Below are 21,572 nucleotides of genomic sequence, written 5' to 3' on the forward strand. Positions count from 1 at the left end.
CTTCTAGAAAACTCCTAAAATAGAATCTAAAACTTATGTTTTCAAGCAGATCAATTCTGGAGCCCTATAATCATGCCTGGCAGAGCTCAGCCTGTATGGTTAGAGCAAATTATTTTAAAGTATGCAAAAATATGCTCTAGTCTGTTAAACCAGGTTAGAATGAGCTCTCATGTTGTTTGCTCAACCTTGAATTTCCCTTCTGCTCATCTGTCTTTCAAAATTGTACCCATTCTACCAAGCACCAACTCAAATGGCGTCTCTAGCACAAAGCTTCCTACGCACAGTAAGACTACTTCATAAATACCTGCATAAATGAAGGGATGGCTTAGTAAGTACTCAAAACACCTTAGAGATGACAGATTCATTCTCCTAAGTCACAAATATTTAACTTAAAAATTATTCCCACAAACAGTTCAAAATCTGATGTACAGACAAAGCTGAATCAAGGATTTCAAAACTTGAGAATGAATTACCAATCTGGACAGATACCACCCTAAATGACTGGTCATTAAAATAACAAGAATATCATTTTCTAGTTACTTGTCTTCCACTGCAGTGGCTCCAATTAAATTCATGTTTGTCTCAATCTCATCAAAAACCTTTTCCATTTTTTCTTCTCTGTCTTGTAAAGCCATTTTTGCCTCTATGAGCTGTCTGTCAATTCTTTCATAATCATCTGGAGCAATTTCTTTGAAGGCTACACAAAGTGTCCGATACCCATCCTAGAAGCAAGGTAGGAGATCTTTAGTTATCCAAATAATGAATAAAAACAAACAAACAAAACACACTCTTTAAATACTCTTGCTTTACCACACAAAAGAGAAATTCTGACTAATTTCCTTTTTAGTTAAAAAAGGGGAAAAAAAAGAAAGAACAGATTGCATTGGGTTAACATTCAATTAGGTTCGGAATAACAAAATAATAGCTCTTGGGGTTAAGAAAAAAACAAACAAAAAGCAGAACATAAAACAAATATTCTTGAAAAGTCTTCAAAGGGTGCAAATTCTGAACAGAAACTTGCTCCAGGATGTTTTATATTAAAATAAGGAAAAAAATATTACAAAATCTCCAAATATAAAAATAGGCCATAAAAATAAGCTAAAATTCATTTCAATAATCCTTTAAATAGCAATCCATAAACGTAGTCATCTCTAGCATTTCTCTATCTACTGGGGGGAGGGGGTGTAGGCTCACCATTGCGTTACGTTCCACATGGACTTTAGTTAACTCAATTTCATGATTTTGCACCCTGGGGAAAACTGCTGAGTCGGCTCCTTTACAAAAGAGAAGTATGTCTCCTAAAATAAAGAATCAGAGTACTTGACTTACTTAGAATTGGGATTTTAATAATACATAACTATTAAGGTGGCCTCTCCCACCCAGCAGCTGTGTATCCTGAGCCTGCCTTGGAATGTTCATCCAAATGGAAGCAGCCATCTTGACCTTTACTCTGTCAGGACAACGTTCACCACCTCTTGGGACCAATACAGACATAATTAATATCTCAGAGTTTACAACATGCACCTCTGTTAAAAGAAACTTCCTTCAAGTGAATCACAGAAGACGGTGCTTATGTCAAGGAGCTACATCTGAATTCTCTTTGAGGATGTTGTCAACCATGGTCTAAAGTTCACATGTGGCATCTACAGATGTCAAGGACCAAACTCAAGCTCAAACACGATAAAATCATTTTGAAAGACTATACACATTAGCTTTTAAAACAGTAGCTTGAAGGTTTTCACCGGAAACTGGAGAATAGCTCTGTAGAATGCTAGTACAAGTACAGCTTTATACCAGTCCATGCACCCAGGAAAGTAGACAGTACCATTAAGAAGGACACTCTGGGGCTTCCCTGGTGGCACAGTGGTTGAGAGTCCACCTGCCGATGCAGGGGGTGCGGGTTCGTGCCCCGGTCTGGGAAGATCCCACATGCCACGGAGCGGCTGGGCCTGTGAGCCATGGCCGCTGAGCCTGCGTGCCCGGAGCCTGTGCTCCGCAACGGGAGAGGCCACAACAGTGAGAGGCCCGCGTACCGCAAAATAAAAAAAAGGACACTCTGACCTTATAAGGCAAAGTGCTAAGTTCAAAAAGTTAAAAAAGGGTAGCTCTGAGGTCAAGGCCCTTGATAGACCACTTCCTCAGACATCTTACCATCTGCAGTAGAACGTGGACGTGCATGTGTACAGGTAAGAACAGCAAGTATTCCAAATGTTAGGTGTTTTTAAAAAAATTTTCTCTCACATAGCCACAATGTGTTTAAAAGTCATAAAACAAATTCCACATTCACATATAATGAAATCAGCATCGTGACTTTGCAGTCACACCACAAAGTATGAATAAGGTAGGATATATTCCCTGAAGGGTCTGTCTAAATCTTCCCCTTCTCATACTAAGACATTTTCAACAGATTTAATACTAAAAAGTAGATTACTAGGAAATAAATCAAGGATATTTTGGAAAACCACCTGGAGACAGACAGACAGACAGACACACACACACACACACACACACACACACACACAGAGGAATATGAGAGCCCACAAACGAAGCAGGAATGCTACCCATGGGTCTTGCTGAATCTGAGCAGAAGGCATCCCAGTCACCACGGCTCCTCCCAAGAACATGGGGGAACCCTGAAATGATGGTACTGTTTCCCCTGCAAAGGGCAAGCTTCTTTACCGTGTTAAACAAACAGCCCAGGGTGCTAGAGTAAAATCACATGCCCTTTCCCAGCAGTCAGGCCCTTAGTCATCTCTAGCTTACCTGTTTCCAGGAAGTGTAAAGCAGTGGGGAATTAGGAAGGTCAGAGAGGGATAACCAGCAACTCTCTACACTCATAGATTCTACTGCTAGTAATCTCAAACCATCCAGTTGTAGTGGGCTGCTGCAGGTAGGCATTGGTGGTGATTGGTTAGTACCCTGAACTGTGAAAAAGTCATCCTTTCAGTTCCTGTCTGGACATCCAAGACTGAGGGGTAGAGTTCACTTTCCAAGAAAATGCATATATTGTCATACCAGGGGTTCTGCCAGTGACAATTTGACAAACTGAACATGTGCTTGTATAAATACATTAAGGCTTATACAAAAGCTTTGCACGACTTTCGGTAATCATACGCTACTACGTTAAATGCTTTCCTCTCTTGAAGTAGCTGATCAACATACAAATCTACAAGTGGAAAAAGTCAAGTTTTAAAAATGCATACCTGATTGAGTTTTCACAACCACACTCATACGACGGCGGACAGAATCGAAGTTTAAGGTGTGAAGAAGTTCATACCTTTAATAGAAAAAAAAAGAGAAAAGTGAAATACCTAGACCAAGATGAAACACAACAGAAACATCTTAAGTTAACAGAGCTCTCCTCTTTGGATGAGGGTTGCTAGTTGTGGGCACAGCGGGTGCTTTCCATTGTGTCTTTGGAATTTCTCTGTGCTTAGAACATGCTGTCAGAGGTTACCAGTGTTGGTTAAGGGTTATCTATATCTTCTCATTATATAACTTAAAATAGTAAGGAGAGACTGACTGCATAGGAATGAGGAACAAAGAGCTGTCCTGTGAAGCTATATCTGGCGAGGGTCTAGAAATAGCCTCACCCTGCCAAGTATTTTAATCATCTATGGAGTGCCTACTATGTGTCAGGCACAGTGATTGATGCTGGAGAAGAGACACACATCTTCCCTTAAGGTGCTTACCAAATGATACGGGAGACAGAGGGTAATGAGATGACTACCCCCTAGTCTTCCAAATACTGTAACAAAGGAACACACAGGGGAGATGTGGGAGCACAGACAGAAGGCATCTGAAGGAAGGCTTCCTGGAAGACCTGGTGCCTGAGCTGTGTTTTGCAGGAGTGACACGATGAAGAGAGGATATCATGGCACTCCGAGTCCAGAGAAGAGCATGTGCAAAGGCACAGCAACATGAGAGCGTGTGGCCCGTGAGGGGACTTACAGTAGTTCATTTAAGGCTTGAGATCTAGTTGATAGGGGAGTAGCGAGAGAGGTAGGCAGGGGCTGGGACCTGAGAACATTGTGGGCCATTTCAGAGATTTGGGATTTCACCCTAAGGGCAATAGGAATCCACTGAAGGGTATAAACAGTGGATTGACATGATCAGATTTGTGTGTAAATGGCTAAGCTATTCACCAGATGAAAGGATGAAGAAGAAAGCTTCTAAGACTTATTAGAAAAAAATGTGAGGAAATCATTTCTTGAAAATAAATAACTTGTATACAGGTGTTTACTACAAAGCTTCTCTTTGATGGGAGTGAGCGGGTCATTGGTTTTGGGATGTGTATGTACAAGACATCTACTTGTAGCACAGTATCTCATTTGTTGTTGGCCACATGGGGGCATTGTTGTGAACCGGCTAGAATCTGGACTTTGACAATGACCTGGGGCTCCTGGCAGTCAGGCCAAAGAGCCTTCTTCTGGTTCCTCTGGCTCTTGAACACTCCTTCCCAAAGGGGCATATTCCCTAAGCACATCTACACGTGTTACATGTTTCTGAGATGGGTCTCACGAGATGCTACGGGTCAGACAATTACATTTCAAGTTCATATAAAGAATTCAAATTAATCACAGGGGCTAATTAAAATCCGTTATTAAGCCAAGGTGGTTTTGTTTGTTGGGGTCTCTGTAGTGAAAAAAAAAAAAAAAAGAAATGTGGAGCTATGGCTGCATCAGAGTACTTGCCCTGAGGCTCACACCCAAGCATCTAGAACAAGAGAAAGCTTCTGACTCCAAAGCTGCCATGTCTGGCAGGGCTTGCAATCCCAGAATGATTGGCTGGGTTCTGGACAGCAGAAGGTTTCATGCCTGTTCACTGATTTTTCTTGCAGCATGTGTTGGAGACCTGAAATGGCATCTAAAATTCAGAAAAGTCCAGGCAGACGCTCATTCAGGCTACCGGACCCATATGTGAACAAAATTGGAATCATTTACACCTCAAATGCTAGTTTCTGCCATTCTATGAAAAATGTCTTCTCCTACTCCAACTACATTTACATAAAGCTCTGAACTGGGAGAGCAGAGTCCTACATTTATAGATGCAATCGGTTCCCTTTGCTGCCCTGCCTAAATCCATCTAAGGTGGACTGTGGGGTTAAGAAGTGACAATCATCAAACATACAGTGCTACTTACTCTTCTATTTCTTTTCTTTGGTTCTCTACTCTCATATGACCATTCCGCATTCCTACAAACGTGAACCCATACCTGCGAAACACAATAAAAAAGACCTTTGTGTATCTTTAAAGAATAATTAATTTCCTCTTGCACTGGCGTTATTCATACTTGTTTATTGTTTTCTTCTCTTTCATAAGATCTCAATCTATAACTGTACTTCCTTTTACTCACTGAGATGTTAACACAGAGCAAGTCAATGTCCAGTCACAAATCGTAACCAAGAAAGAGGCAATTTGTGATTCCAGTTCTGTAGCTAACACATGGGGTGACTTTAATCCACTTAATTAGCTTGGGCTTCATGGATAAAACAGGACTTTCAGTTACCAAATGATATCAAAATTGCTAGGAGCACTTCAGCAAGAACATGTGTTGTACAAAAAATGGCCATTATTATAGGATTTCCGAACTATAATATGAATATTTGGACTTCTGGCTGGAATGCATAAATAGTAATGCAAGTTACATCTATGCATTGCTATTTTCTTTTTGGTCTTAACTGGTTAGATTTGGGAATTTTTTTCAAACTTTCAGATAAAGTAGCTTGGCTCCTTATTAAAGAATAAGGATACTTGTAAGGTTATTGAAGCAAGTAAGAGAAGGAACAAAATGACTCCTGTCCTCCTGTGATTTCGCTTTCTCAGGAGAAGTACAAGAACTTTAATTTTTTTTACTCTTCAAAAATGTTAATGTATTTTCTACAACTTATTTCTGGGTTTTTTTTGTTTTTGCAGTACGCGGGCCTCTCACTGTTGTGGCCTCTCCCGCTGCGGAGCACAGGCTCCGGACACGCAGGCTCAGCGGCCATGGCTCACGGGCCCAGCTGCTCCGCGGCACGTGGGATCTTCCCGGACTGGGGCATGAACCCGTGTCCCCTGCATCGGCAGGCGGACTCTCAACCACTGCGCCACCAGGGGAGCCCTATTTCTGGGTTTTAAAACAGCATTACTGAGGTATAACTGATAGAGAACTGCAAATACCTAATGTGTGCAATTTGATGAGTTTGGACACGTGAATACATCTGTGATACCATCACCACAATCAAGATAGAGACATATCCCAACATTTCTCAGGTTCTTTGTGTCCCCTTTGCTTTTTTGTTGTTTGTGGTTAAGAACATTTAACATATGAGATCTACTCTCTTAACAAATTTTGAAGTAAAAATACCATATTGTTAACTATAGGCAGAACTGTACCTCTCGAAATTATTCATCTAGCATAACGTACGTGCTTACCTTTTAGCTCCTTTGACCAAAGCTATTTCATCTGGTGAAGAGGACATATAGGTTAATTCAGCTGATTCTGTAACTCCATCAACAGCATCATTTGTTTTAATTTCTACAGTATGACATAAACACAAGGCACGCAGAAAGAGCTCTTCTCGAGTCTATTGAACAGTAACAGAAAAATGATTATATTAGTTTCACTGTGAACACTTGGTAACTAGTCAATGAACAGAGAAAAGTTATTAATGTGAGAGAACGTTATAACCTCCAGTAAACTGAGTAGCAAAAATTTATAAATTCATAATACTCAAATGAACTACATATTCTTCTGGTCCCTACCAACATGGCTGGTTCTCAGCTAACACACCCTAGGGGCTATGTTAACTCATTCAGGTTACTGTAGTGCCACCTAATACCAAAGCAGTGACATCTCCATGGCCTAAAAGAGCTCATTCAATTCTAATTCACAATCTGGCAATAGCTCAGGTGCAGGGAGACTCTGGTTCATTTCATGCCTAGACACTGCTGGGACTTGAATGATTTCAATTGACATCATTCTTGGAGCAGCTCATATTTTTAAAGATAAAGCACCAAAAATTATGATCACACAGTCAAGCGAAAGTTTTACCCAAATTCCATTTTTCATAATGCTCTCTTATAAATTCTACTTGTTTACAAATTCCAGAGTTGTCCATAAAATAAGAAAGGTGAAGTTGAAAGAACAAACAGATGGTTATTCAAAAGTCTATGTCACGTGCCCAAATCCTTAATTTCTACTGTGCTAACACATGGCTATATAAATTGATTTCTCAAGGTAAAATGGTAACGCAGAAAATGCCACCTTATCTGCTTTGTCAAAATACGGTAAGGGTCCATCAGTTTGAGAGAGTCCATCAGCCTCCTGAGTTACACCTTTATACTTATGCCCATCTATGCAGCATTCAATGAATTCCATGCTATTTTCAGTGAGTGTTCCAGTCTTATCAGTAAATACATAATCCACCTAAAAACAAGAACACAAACATATGCATTCTTTCTTCAATGTGATTAATTTTCTATAAGGCATAACTATAAGGATATTCTCATATCCATAGAAATCACCTTTTCTAAAAACTTGTCAAATGTCAGGTAATTACAGAAGTAATATTATCAAATGAATGAGAAATGAGGAAGTATTTTTAAAGATACTGAAATAGTATCACATGTCTAAGGTAGACTTACTCAAATGTAGGAGATTAATAGGCAGGAAAAACGTGGTTATTTTATCAAACTAAGACCCCTTCAATTTAACACCGACCTGTTTTGATATAAAGAAGTTAACATAAGAAAAGTCAATTTTCCAAGTGGGAAACAATTTACTGACCATTATTTCTCTCTCTCTCTCTCTCTCTCTCTCTGACACACTGACATACGCGCGCGCGTGCGCGACCACGCACGCACACACACACACACACACACACACACACACACGCACAGAAAACATATTGAATAGGAACTTTAACTGGGATGTAACAAAACCTTTCTTTGAAAAGTAAAATTTTCTATAAATATACTGGATTGAAGTAAAATGCATTGTGGCGTAGAATGTATATAAGAGTTACAGAATATAGACAGATGGGGAAATAATGTTACTTAATTAGACATAGTAAGTCAATGATGATTAAAAATATAAATGGAATTTCTTCCACGTACTATGTATATTTTCAGATACTCCTCCAAAAAATTTCCAAATTAAAAGAAGGAGTAGAGTTTATAATGATAGGTTAAAGTATAAGCATACTTTCATAAATAATAGAAAAAATAGGCTATGAGATAAATTTCCCATGTAAAATAAGCCATTCTGAGCATTTTATCTCAGTTTTTATCTCTTCTATTTATAACATCTGGCTTTTGGAAACCCACAATTTTATCCTCCTTTTTGGAAATTTATACTTAAATAGTTAAAATTATGGGCTGACAGGAAGAAGCATCAGTACAAGATTAAGGTTTCTATTATGTAAGGGAGAAAGAGATGAACTGCAGCAGTAGTTGCTTTCTAATTATTTTTCAAAGCATTTCACGGTAGCAGCACTGGCACAAATATAGCATTCCAGTCTTCTCTTGTTTTTCCTGTTAGCCAGCCAAGTTTGAATTCTCTCTTTAAATTAATCCAAGTGGTATTATTCCTGTATCATTTAGATTTTTCCAGTTAAAATGAAATTCTTTGGGTTTTTTTTCTGATCAAAATTATTAACCTTCATTTCCCCCTGAAGGTTGTCCTGTGTTGTTGCGGCTCCTGCACTTGGATGAGCATTAACCCATTTCGAAATCTTTTATAGAGGACAGAGGTAATAGCTTTAAAAAATAAAGTGCAGGGACTTCCCTGGTGGCAACAGTGGTTGAGAATCCGCCTGCCGACGCAGGGAATACGGGTTCGATCCCTGGTCCGGGAAGATCCCACATGCCGCAGAGCAACTAAGCACGTGCATCTCAACCACTGAGCCTGCGCGCCTAGAGCCTGAGAGCCACAACTACTGAGCCCACGTGCCACAACTACTGAAGCCTGTGCGCCTAGAGCCCGTGCTCCGCAACAAGAGAAGCCACCACAACGAGAAGCCCATGCACCGCAATGAAGAGTAGCCCTGCTCGCCACAACTAGAGAAAACCTGCGTGCAGCAACGAAGACCCAACGCAGCCAAAAATAAATAAATAAGTAAATAAAAGTAAAGTGTATTTAAATAAAGTGCTTGCCTATATATAACATTTTGTGCACTATGGATCTGTGTACAATTAATCTCACAGGTATAGGCCAACCAACTATACCCTGATAGAGTAATTATCAAACCGTAGTCGGCATCACACTCACTAGGAGGGTGCTTGTTAAAACTCAGATCACTGGGCTTTATCCCCAGAGTTTCTCATTCAGTAGCTCTGGGGTGGGGTTAGATAATGTGCACTTCTAATAAGTTCCCAGGTGACGCTGGTCCTGAGATCATGCTTTGAGAACCACTGATCTAATATATGCCCTATACTCAGAACAAGGGGAGGAGAGGATTGGCTATTATTAAAAAGTATTCTCATATTTAAAGGAGAGTGCGGGCCGACAAGTCAGAGGCTACTGCTTGCCTCTGACTCTCAACAGCCTCTTCCTCTTTAGTGGTAGGTTTGAGCCAGTTGCAGGAAAGGCCCTTCTCTATCAGCAAGTTCAAAGCCATCAATTTATGGATAGAAAGCCTAAAGTGAGATAGCTGTTCAGAATAGAAAGGGCCCTAAAATAAAGGTTGAACACATATGAAATCACCTAGTTTACAGGTCAAAATTGGTCCAAAAATTTCACATTGTTTAACCTAGTGAAGAACTTGGACTGGAGTTGTGGCTCCACCACCTACTAAATTTGTGACCTTGGAAAAATCTCCTCATCTCTCTGTACATTAAATATTAGCCTTAAATAATCAAACCTGCTGCACAAGGCTGTAAAGATTACTAAATATGTTTGTAAGTGTTATACAGATGTAGATGGTCATTGCTGTTGACTTGACCAAAATCACACAGTACTAGACTCTTTCCATCATTTCACATTCCCTGATTTTTCTGATTATCGTCACATTGCTGTAGTTAGGGTACGATATGTGTGTTTCCCCAACTAGATGTTGAACAACTCAAGGGTTTCTCGCTTACTTCATAATAGTAACCCCAGTACCAAGAACATATCTTAGGTAACACAGAAGTTTAATATATAACCACTGGATTGAATTACTGGAATCACAGTATATACTCTGACACACCACTGGGCATAGCTGCGAGACTGGGAGGGGATATGAAGGAGGAGGCTATCCCCACCATTTTTTCAAAGTTGAAACCATTTGGCTGTCTAAAGGACTGATGTCTGATCATAAAAGACCCCATTCTTTTACAATTGAACTGAGCAGTCTACTTCTTTTTGTTTCTCAAGTCAAAGACCAACACTGTCCTAAACATATCTTCCTATTTTTTTTTAATACCAATGTGGGTCACTTTGGAAGAGGTTAAGCGAGTGTTTGCAATGGTATTGATCGAAACTAACTGACACTGCTTTTAAGTAACATAAAAGCCCTACAGATTTTAAATTATGACTCATCAAGGAGGAAACTGGTTACACTTAATTTCGTGTATACTGGTCCATGAAATGCTAAATGTCCTAAGAAACCATTTCAAGACTTCTTTGCATTTTCATTTAGGTAGTTTCTACACATGTAAGCTGATCATGATGGCAAATTGTTTTTGCACTGTACAAACTGAAGTGGTGGTCTGGTTATTACCTCATAAGTGACTAAATGACAGTCACATCCAGAAAAGCAGGTTTTGGCGGGGGAAAGAAGTGGTGGCTGAAATGAAAACTGTAGTTTCTTTTCACTGATCAAACTGACTACATCATCACCCAAAGCTCTACTTTACGTTCTGCAGTGTGAATAAGTCTAGATGATAGGAACAAGACTACGTTCCCATAGGTAAGATGGAATCTGCTGAGGTGGAGATCTGGCCTGGATATCCTGCCTGTCTCTGGTGAGAATTAGGTGCCACATGTGGAATGATGGCTGTTCTATTTGCAGTAGCCTGGGACTAGCCATGTTCACCCTTGGGTAGCTTAATCCATATAGCCAGGCACTGGATTTAGAATAGGCAGATCTAGTCAACTAAATCAGCTGTCAGGGATAAGTTCACCAGAGGTGGCTTATAACTCATTTTTTTTCCCCATGCAAAAAAGCCGCAGATTGATACCTTTTGTTGGGACTAGAGTAGTTCTACTCAGCTTTCCCTGGATGAAAACTTCTGGTTTAAAAAGGCTAAGGTCAGCTGTGGCAGCTGAAGTGACCTACAAAAGAAACTTCTGGGAACAATATCTAAGGGAAAAGCATTCGTTCATTCATTGCTTATTCTATCCTTAGTGACTCAGCATCTCTGTGGAATGCAGATGCCACAGTCTGGGATCCCGGAGTCCTAGAGTCAGGTTTCAACATAATGATATCTGGAGAGTCCTTTCCCCCTTGTGACTGTAGTTGTCAAGAGGGCACTCTGGTTTGGTCAAAGGCTGTGTACAGAACAGAAATACAGAGTGGGGGTGGAGGGGGACCGAATTCACGAGGAGAGTTTTCAGGCACAGGCGCAAATCGTCACCATTCAAAACGAGTGTGAGGCCCTATTCCAGCCATACAGTTCCATTAACTGAATTTGCATCTCCCAGTCACAGAAATGATATTTCCACAGTCCTGACATTCTAAATATCAAGAGAATTAAATGCAAGCCAAAAAATCCCCTCAGCTTGTGAAGATCATTACACGACACACAGTAAATTCAGACAAAGGGAAAAACTTTTCTCAATACTGATAAGAAAAGCACCAAAGAAGTCATCACTTGAAGAATTACAGCTAGACTGCACTGCATTTGAAAACAACCTGGGTTAGCCGTGAGGTCAAAGCCTGGACTACCTTGGTATATGAAGCAAAAAGCATTTAGAGGAGTGCACGCCCTCACATTTCCCCTTCATTTAAATTCTTACACTGGAATAAACAACTCTGCTTTCTAGGTCTATATTCCATCTGATCAGAAATGTACAAAGAAAATGTCCATAGGACAACTCTGGTCAATTTTGTTTATGGAACAAAATGCATTTATAAAATAGCTTTATTTCCACTGTCCCATAGTCTATCCCTAAATGATTACAGATGGTGATGAAGACTACATGTTTCCTGTTCCAAAGCAATAGCCCATAATCTAGCAACACCACCAGGTGAGTTTTAAAGAGAATTTCCATAACGTTCAAATTTAATACATAAATTGGTGTTCTTTCAAAACACTGATTTCAAAATGCCAGCAAAATAATTGACGTTATAGTTATGAAAACATCGCTTGCCTTCGTTACATGCCTGCATAAAGGAATTTTCGTTGAATCACATTTCCAAATGTGAAATGGTCACATACATTGGTAATCCAGACTACAAGAAATAAGTTCACTATGTTAACTTATTTTAAGTAAAAATAAGTTCTAACCTGACCAAGTTCTTCATTAAGGTCTGATGTGTTAACCAGGGCTCCTTCATTGATTTCTTCATCATAAAAGTCCTTATCCCATGAAATGAAGAAGGAGCCCAAGAATTTTTGCATTTCTACTGTGACATACATGGAGACAGGAATGATAAAGTTGAACAGAACCATAAATGACAGGAAGTCGGTAAACATTTTCAAAACCTAAACAAAAGAAATAGTTCATGCTGATTATATGCACAGTTCCATCAAGCAAGTGTAATATAAACTTTCTATCTTTTAATTTCAACGCTGAAAGCACTGCTCTTCCCAACGACACTGTAATCATTGGTAAACATTTTCACAGTACATGAAAACAACATTTACAACACCCTGAATTTTGTCACTATTCTTCAGCGAATGTACCTTGACTTAACACTTTTCACTTCCTTAAGTTCTCTGCTCCTCCCACCCCCCAATATGAATGTAGGCACCCATTATGTTCCTATCATGATATATCACAAGTTCATAATACATTAACATGTCAGACCTTCTTGCCCAATTGCTTAAAACTCTTAACCAAAGAATTAAAAACAAGGATAGATGCCTAGGGTTAAAACAAAAAGTTCTAACATTTCTTAAACAGTTAATGGCTTGGGGCTACCATTCAACCAAGAGAAAACCCAAATACCAAAGGTATCATTATCTGAACAGCATTTCAATAAAGGGTGTCTCTGTTACAATGTGCTAGGGTTAAAATTTTCAGCATAAAACAAATTACCTTCAAAGTCTCACGCTCTTTCTGGGTCTTTTGGTTATACCAAGGTTCATCATTATATGGGGTACTTTGCCAAACATACTTTAGAGTAGTGCATACTGCAGCTTTGGTCAGTAAGATAAATAAATACACAATCAGGAAGGCATTAATGGATCTGAAAAATAAGATATTATGGATTTAAAAACCATTTAATTACTTAAGGATATCAACCAGGTATAAACTAAACTGTTCAGTTTTCTAAAGCTTCTCCTGTGTACGATGTGTAACCATAGCACAGACCTGTATGGATGAACCTGTTATCACTGCTAACGCGTTATTCTTGAGTGGTAAAATGGAAAAGCCAGCCCTAGCCCCAACCCAAAGTGCAATGGCTCAACACACCTTTAGTAAGGACCCTATAAAGTGACAGAACACGCACACGCGTGCACACACACACACACACACACACACACACACACACATTACCTACTCCATCCTTATAGAAGGAGTAGATTGTTTCCATTTCCCTGAATCCTAAAGGTTTGGAATAGAGGGTAGAGGAGCAAATGTGAAACCTGCAAGCTTAGTGTGGATTCTTTTAGTCTGAAAGTACAGCTATGGACAGGGTATCACTGATATACTGGATATCCATGCCAACAGGAGAGTGAGGTCTGTGCCAGTGGCGACTGGCTTGAAGGTGTGTGTCATGTACCACTTCAGTATCTGCCAGGAGACTATTATCTGTGTTGTACAACCTCCTCACATATAGCAACAAGAGGACCCCAAACCATTATCCAGCAGCAAAAGAGAATAAATTTCAACTAAACCCTGCCCTTGAATAGCTAAGTGAGCTTAGGTAAATCACTTATCATCTCTACAACTATTTCTCTATCTATAAAGTGGACAGGCTAACAGGAATTACTCTGAGTTGCTCAGAGGATTAAACCAAATCAGACATACAAATCACTGAGCAGTTTCTGGAACACAAAAAGTACTCAAAATGGTAGCACTATTACAAGTTATGTTGTTTTTGCTTATGGTTGTTATTTAGAATTACTGAGAAGTAATTTCAGTTCAATAACAACTAAAGAAATTGTGGTGTACACTAACTTTTCAACAGCAGAACGTTTCTGAGATTTCCCTTGGTAGTTCAATGCCATTTTGGTTTCCATTCCAGTGTAAACAGCAACTCCTAAGGAATAACAATATGATGAAAATTAGGTTTCCAATGAGATTGCCAACCCAACTCCCCACCCAGTTGGATCTACCAATTTTTTCACTCTATAAAAGTAGGAATTCTAAACTCTCTTCTATTCACCAGTTGATATATCATTTATAGTATAATTTTAATTCTACATAGTTTGTCATAGTTTTCAAGTTAGTTTACCATCTTATAAATTCCCAACACCTAAAAATAGGCTTAGATTAAATGGAATTAAATGCCATGTTCAATTTTTAACTGCACTGTTTAGGCACAGGCTTTAAAAGACATATTTCAAAAAAAAAGACATATTTCTAGTAAGTATATCTTAAAAAACGTTCACCATATATCTTCTTGGTATTTTTTAGTGTAGCTCCTTTCAACAAGAGATTTTCAGGTCCCAAAGACCTAAACAAAAAATGAACACGACTTATCCAAACAGCCCAACAAATAGCACCATCAACTTGAGCGACATATTTTGCCCTAACATACATCTATCTCCAAAAGGTTCAGAATGTATCTGTTTACTTATGTCATATGCTTACTAACACAGGACCAGCTGAAAGATATTTCCCTCTGAAGTTACTTGAGGGTACAGCACAGATGGAAGCACACACAGTACAGGAATAGCCAGCAACACACAGAGGTAAAGAGATGCACAGAGATAAAAGGATTATGAGTCACAGACCGCAAGACAAGAACGGGACAGAACAGCAGACATCAAGAAACAGAAAGAAAAGGTGACAGTAAAAGGCTGGGAAAGCAAATGTCAAGGTGGGAAAGACACACTGCCATATTTATAGAGAGTAAACACGCCTTTTGGGGGATCATTGGGCACCCGGTGTTTCTTTAACTCCCTTTTGAGTATTGGTTATAAAGGCCAAGTGGAAAAGTTGAGATAATTAACTGGATGATTGATGGAAGAGGGAAGAAAACACCCCTTCTTCCATGAATTGTTACATTATAAATGATTAAACCTTTCATTTTACTTAAGTCCAGCTAATTCTCCCAGCATTTTATCTCCTGCCTAAGTTACTCTCCCTTAACACACTGTTCTCCAGATATACTTCCAATATTGTCAGGCACTGCACAGCCAAGGACAATAAATACAGTGCTTGGAACATATTTGGGATTATTGGTCAAAGTGTCTGGAGCTCTACAATTTTAGAAACCCTCAGCATCACTTCCAACACCACCCCTCTCCCAGGAGACACACACTCTGAGCTGCTACCAATCACAAGGTCAGCTACTTAAGACCCATTAGTGGCTAGTTACTCCAGGGTTTTTCACCTTTACATCCCTTTCTATAGAGGAAAGTATTCAACTATTTTAATGGGCTTAAAAGAGAAACATTGCTCCCCCCAAAAGGACAGATTAAAGGAATTATAAACTAACCTGGCAACAGCTTCAAGACTATTACTATAGATACTGATTCGGCCAACAAACCTGCAAAAAGAACATAAAAGCACACGTGTTTCTATATCTAGATAAAATCTATTTGCCCCAAATATGGGAACGAATCAAAATACAAAAAATCCAAGTAGAGATAAGACAATGAACTATGAACGCCTATTGTCTTTCTTTTTAAAAAAAGCTAAGTTGAACCAATATGGTATGTAACATTTTCAACTAATTTTAAAAATATTATGGATTATAAGAATGTAAACAAAGATTCTAAATTGATTTTCAAGATCTACTTGGCACCGTGCATGCACACATTACCCCTCTCATCTATACTCCATATAAATAATTGGTTTCTATTTCACATTCATGTGAAGAAAGGTTTCTGGTGCTAAAGCAACTTTTAAAACCATTAGTTCAGTAGTTCTTTCACTTGAGCATGCATCAGAATTACTGGTGGGCTTCTTAAACTACAGATTTCTGGGCCCCATCCCCAAGCTTATGGTTCAGTTAAGAATGTGAATCTGTATTTCCAACAAGTTCCCAGGCGATGCTGATGCTGCTGGCCTGGGGTCACCGTTTGAGAACCACCTGCATTAGGCAACACTTGATTACCATCTTGGAAATTTCCAAACTGTCTTGCAGCTGATCTGAATACTGAGCTTGATCTGACCAAGTGATCAGATATATGGCTATGCATATGGTAGTCTACATTTCTGAAAATAGGGTAAAAAGCTCTAAGTCCTCCTTAACAAGAATGTTATGAGTATTTTATAACTTACATTAGAATTTTTTCAGAAAAACTGATTATTACTAAACACACAAAATATGAAGGTCTGCTCATTCATTCATCGTGTATTAATTGCACCATTACTATGTTTGCTAATAAGCAAGAAAAATGTGTTCCTTGCCCTAAAACAGACAATCAGGCAATTACAGTGTAAGTGATGACCGCTAGGGTGGTGGAAGTACAAGGTATTCTGAAGTCACATACCAAGGGTACTCAATCTAGTCTAGAGAAATTAGGAATAACCTTCCCTCACTAAAAATCTCCTTCTTATTTAAGGTAACTGAAATTTAGGAGTTACCCTATGAATATGCAAGGATGTATATTATTGTCTAACTCAGGCAAAATCAGTCACTCCCTTTTCTGTGATTCTATGGGCCTTTTACTCACCTTTATTATCTCACTGTACTGTAAGCCTAGCTTTACCGTTTTATCCCCTTTGCAAACTGTGAGTTCCCTAAAGGCAGGGAACAGCTATTTTGCTTTGTGATTCTAAGTTCCTACTATCAAGGTAGATACAGAAGAAGAAGGGAAAAAGGAAAGAAGGAATGATGGGAAGGAGGGAGGGTATTATTCATGTAGTAGGATGAATACTTTGTTTTTCCACTACTGGGCACTGTTGTAAGCCACATCCCGCCATTTGGTCCCCTATTATGACCAACAGCATTCATTAACCAGATGGCTGGCATGAGTGATGGATGCCATCTGTAAAGGTGGAATAGAATATAATTAATTGGCCCACTTGGGGATAAAACCTATTATTCTGTCCTCATTAACACCATGCTCTAATCAACCAAAGTAACCAGTCTTAAAACTCAAATGCCAAATTTTTTGACAACCCACAATGACTGTGAATGAGTAAATCTACTCCAGAAAGCCTAACTATAGCAAACTAGAGGAAATCACACCATTTCACTGCTCCCTCAACTTAACTGTTCACTTTGGGCAAGAAACAGCCTATATACAATACTCAGTTCATCATGATCCTCATAAAAAAGGGCAAAGTGCCTACTAATTGCATAGCTCCATATCTCCTTCTCTCTTTAATGTTGGATGACACATAAAGTGGTTTATTTTTGTTTAAATTAACTCTGGCTAATGCATGAGTTTGATACATCAGCCTTACGGGATTACATAATCTTAAAATGTGATGGACGGCCATGTCTACAAATAACAATAATAAAAGAAAAACCACAAGTAAGATGCCTGGGCCCACAATGATTTATCTTAGGCTGGTAGTGAACAAGGCTGATTTGATTCATTTGCCTGCCAGAAGGAAGGAACAGCTCATAAAAACACAAATGCAAGGAGGCTGGTAAATGGTGGGTGTTTCTTTGCAATACTGGTGGCAAAGAGAAGCAAAGCCATCAGACAGCAGTAAAATGAAACCAGGTAATTCTTACTTGTAGAGGTCAGGTTGAGGCTGTTCACATTCAATTGCTGCTCTGAGGGTATCAATGGATTCGGCTGTACACAGTTCAATGGTGTCACGTACCGCATAATGTGTCTAGATGTAAGCAGAAGAAAAAGCAAAAACAGCCCCCCCCCAAAAAAGTGTAATCGTATACCCACTTGATTTCACGAACACTGTATGTTTTTAGTAAGAGGCTTTGGCAGAATGATACAAATATTGATGCACATTTCCAACTAAATAAACTTGATGGTATTATTCTTAAAACATATTACAAATAATTAGAAAGATAACTCTGCTACAAGGGGATTTCAAAGATAATGAGAAAACTAAAAATTTTTCTTGATACTGACAGCAGAGAGAATTCCATTTGCAGCATGCATATAATTAACTGAAAACCCCATGAAAAATTTAATGCATTTTTTTCTCCTATTTATAGAACTGAGACCTATTGTTTTGCTCACCATAGTGTATGGTGATGTTAACATACACATAAGAATTGAACATAACCCTTTCGGTCATAAGAATGCTAACATTTTTGCTAACAGAAAGAAAAAATTCATCAATAGTTTCCATTATACAAACAGCAAAATTAATGATCTTGAAAATGCTTTGAGTGGCTACAATTTATGTAAGGAGCTGGGAGATGATGTGTCTTGCCTTAGTCAGACAGTTAGAATATTCTACTAATGTATATTATGTACTTACTTGATTGACCCAGAACTCAAGGCAGGCTCCAATGAACCCATTTATAAATCATCAAAGAAGGGCTGACGCAGATTCAAAGACTGCACCACTTATGCTGAAGGGAAAGCTGTTGTGCACAGTCTTTGGAGAATATTATGGATCTGCCTCAGCTACATTTGAAACTATCTCCTGACTTGGAAAACCTATGTACTTTTAGCTGATTTATCAGATCAACTTAATTGGAAAATGAAACCACTTGAAAGTTTTCTGCCTCTAAACAACTTTTTCCCTATTAGGAAATCTTTAGGTAGATTTCTCGATTTTTATCTTGACATTCCCTCAAATACAACTTTGTTTTTCAGTAGTTTAAATGGGACTAGTTCATCACCATGCCCCTGAAGAAAAAAATTAGTTATCTAACAGGCATTTAAGTTCCTTTCCCACATACTGAGTCCTGGTCCTCAACTCCAGATGGAATAAACAAGCAGAGGAAAGCCCCCAAGGATACACACAGAGGTGAGCACATTAGTATTCTTCCTTAAAGGCAGCATATAGAGGATACATGTTCATGCTCTGTGGAGCTCTGGATGATAGCCAAGAACTGACAGTGCCGGAAAGTACCAGGGACATAACTTATCCCCCAGTTTGAACAAATTTACTCTAACACATTTATAATTCTTCCTAGTTGAAGTAAAGCAAATATTTGTCAAACTACACCCTAAGGTATTTTTAAAAAGTAGTCAAACCATTCCAGGTTAGATTTTCTATATGCCAGGAATAAACATTTTTTTCAAGAAGATAGTCATCACTTTAAAAATAAAAACAGATCAAACTGTAAGGTTAGAGTACCTTAGGGTGAAGTTATTTTCATAGTTATATAGTTTCAGCCTAAGACTACTTTCATTTTTAAAAGCCTAAATAAAATATTGAATGGGTTAGTGTCAATATGAAATGCAAACAGTGCTATCAAAAATGTGGTGGCTTTTATTTAGGGTGTGGATTTCCTCACCCAACACCACCCTTTCCCCCAAAGTTGAGTATTTGCTTAGAAGTTCAAAGACAGTTATATAAAAGCTGTCTTCAAATACAACACTTACACAAACAGGAAAAAATAAGATAAAAGATTAGGGGGCAGTGGGATGGAGTATTGTATGATTAACTATCCTGAGCTCAAAATGTTTAGGCAAGGTTTAATCTCCATTACCTTGCAATTGGATTCCCCATCGAGACTTGCAGTGGTAACATAACAGGTTCCATCAATTGTGCAGGATGATAGAAGAATAAGATCACAGGGAAAGGTTTCATCTGCCTGTACTTCTACTACATCACCGACCTAGCAGAGAGAGCAAAATAAATATAAATATTCTTAATTCCAAACAAAGCATTCATTATACCTCAAACTAAAGTCAAAACAGTAGCAAAAGACCTCTCCTCCTCTAGGGCTTAGACTGTCTCAGCATCCTATACCATGTGAAAGGTCATGAAAGAATATCACTCAACGTTCAGAATCCTCTTTAAGGTTACAATGACTCAGGATGCTTTTAGATTACCTTAGTATTGAACTTTAATCTCTAACAAATGATTTCAGCACCCAGGGACCCTTTTGCTCTCTGTTGTTTCTGGCATTGGTGTTTGATAAGAGAATGGCCATTATCATTTCATGAATGAATCAAGAAAATCTACACATCTTAACTTGAGCACTTCATGAACACTGGTCAGCCACATTCCCACTCTGCATCATAGATAAATATTTCAAAATGCTTTGCCTTCCAAGTGATAACAGCTATTATTTTGGGGTCATAGTTCTCTCTTCAGTGCTCAGAAAATCTCGCTTAGAGACGTGTTTATGTTGCCCATAACATTTGAAAAAACGTTTTTCAAATAGGTCATTTTCCAACAATTCATCTGCTATGAGCAAGTACCCAAAGCTCAAGTAGAGGAAAAACATGAGAGAAGAAACCACGAACCATTTCTAGCGCATAACTTAATAATGTAGGAAATAAATCATGATGATTAAAACACAGATCTTCACTACTTGACTTTATGCCCCAGCTCTGCCACTTAACTATATGACCTTAGGTTAAGTGTCTTTGATGATTGCAACTAACTCATAGGATTGGCTGGAGTATGAAATGAGGATACAGGTAAAGTGTTTCGTAAAGTGCCTGGCATATATTCACCCTCTGGTAGTTGCTAATTATAATTATTACTAATACCCTACAACTGCTTTACTTCCAACTTATGAATAGTCATAAAATTTTTTTAGAAGGATGTAAGAAATTATCCAGCCCAGTGCATTCCAACATTTTCCATGCCGTGGCACACACAGAAAACGATAAGTAACCCTTTTGTACAGCACTTCCAGATAAAGGGAGGAGGCTGCTGGTGACAGAAGACAACCCACTTTAGGAGAGAGTCAGTCACAATATCTGGCTCACCAACTCTGGCACACTGGTTGTGAAATGCTGAACTAACAAATGACACACCTGCCTTCCAATTGCTACACACAATTTGGCAGATGAAGATGAGGATTTCAAGGTCTATTCAGGAACAATTTTATTTTCTTTGCCAATCTTAATCAGTAGCCAAGAGCAACAGCATCAATAATGGAACTAATTTGTAAATAATATTTTATTTTCTTGGATCTTTCCTTCCTCACATACACAAACACTTCTGTTGCTTACACAAAGCCACAATCTATGCTTATATACACAGAAGAAAAATAACAAACAAAATCCTAAAGCATCTTAGAAGAACGGAACATGATTCTCAGGCACTGATAAATAAAAACCACAAACAGAATTTCTTCTACAACACTGATAATGATTCGCTCAGAAATGAAAAGATCCCTGCACCTGGAGTGTAAGTTAGGGCTGGTAAGATGGACAGGGGCCAGATCACAAAAGTCCTGACAGGTCAGGGTCAGGGGTTTAGGCCTCACC

At 38.8% G+C, this 21,572-nt stretch overlaps 1 protein-coding gene across 2 annotated transcripts in view; it reads right to left on the reverse strand.

The window, feature by feature from the left end:
* Window positions 1–21,572, reverse strand: part of ATP11C (ATPase phospholipid transporting 11C) — a 100,712-nt gene that overhangs the window by 52,564 nt on the left and 26,576 nt on the right. For both annotated transcript variants that reach the window (XM_065900883.1, XM_065900882.1), the window contains exons 6-18: window positions 19,835–19,963; window positions 17,936–18,039; window positions 15,740–15,790; window positions 14,688–14,752; window positions 14,254–14,335; window positions 13,168–13,318; window positions 12,414–12,611; window positions 7,249–7,410; window positions 6,417–6,568; window positions 5,143–5,214; window positions 3,204–3,277; window positions 1,195–1,298; window positions 541–722 (exon numbers count right to left, since the gene is read on the reverse strand). In XM_065900883.1, the coding sequence (XP_065756955.1) occupies window positions 541–722; window positions 1,195–1,298; window positions 3,204–3,277; window positions 5,143–5,214; window positions 6,417–6,568; window positions 7,249–7,410; window positions 12,414–12,611; window positions 13,168–13,318; window positions 14,254–14,335; window positions 14,688–14,752; window positions 15,740–15,790; window positions 17,936–18,039; window positions 19,835–19,963 (1,526 nt within the window). The remainder of the gene's footprint in view (window positions 1–540; window positions 723–1,194; window positions 1,299–3,203; window positions 3,278–5,142; window positions 5,215–6,416; window positions 6,569–7,248; window positions 7,411–12,413; window positions 12,612–13,167; window positions 13,319–14,253; window positions 14,336–14,687; window positions 14,753–15,739; window positions 15,791–17,935; window positions 18,040–19,834; window positions 19,964–21,572) is intronic.

The sequence above is a fragment of the Phocoena phocoena genome, chromosome X (assembly GCF_963924675.1).
Source record: "Phocoena phocoena chromosome X, mPhoPho1.1, whole genome shotgun sequence".
NCBI lineage: Eukaryota > Metazoa > Chordata > Mammalia > Artiodactyla > Phocoenidae > Phocoena > Phocoena phocoena.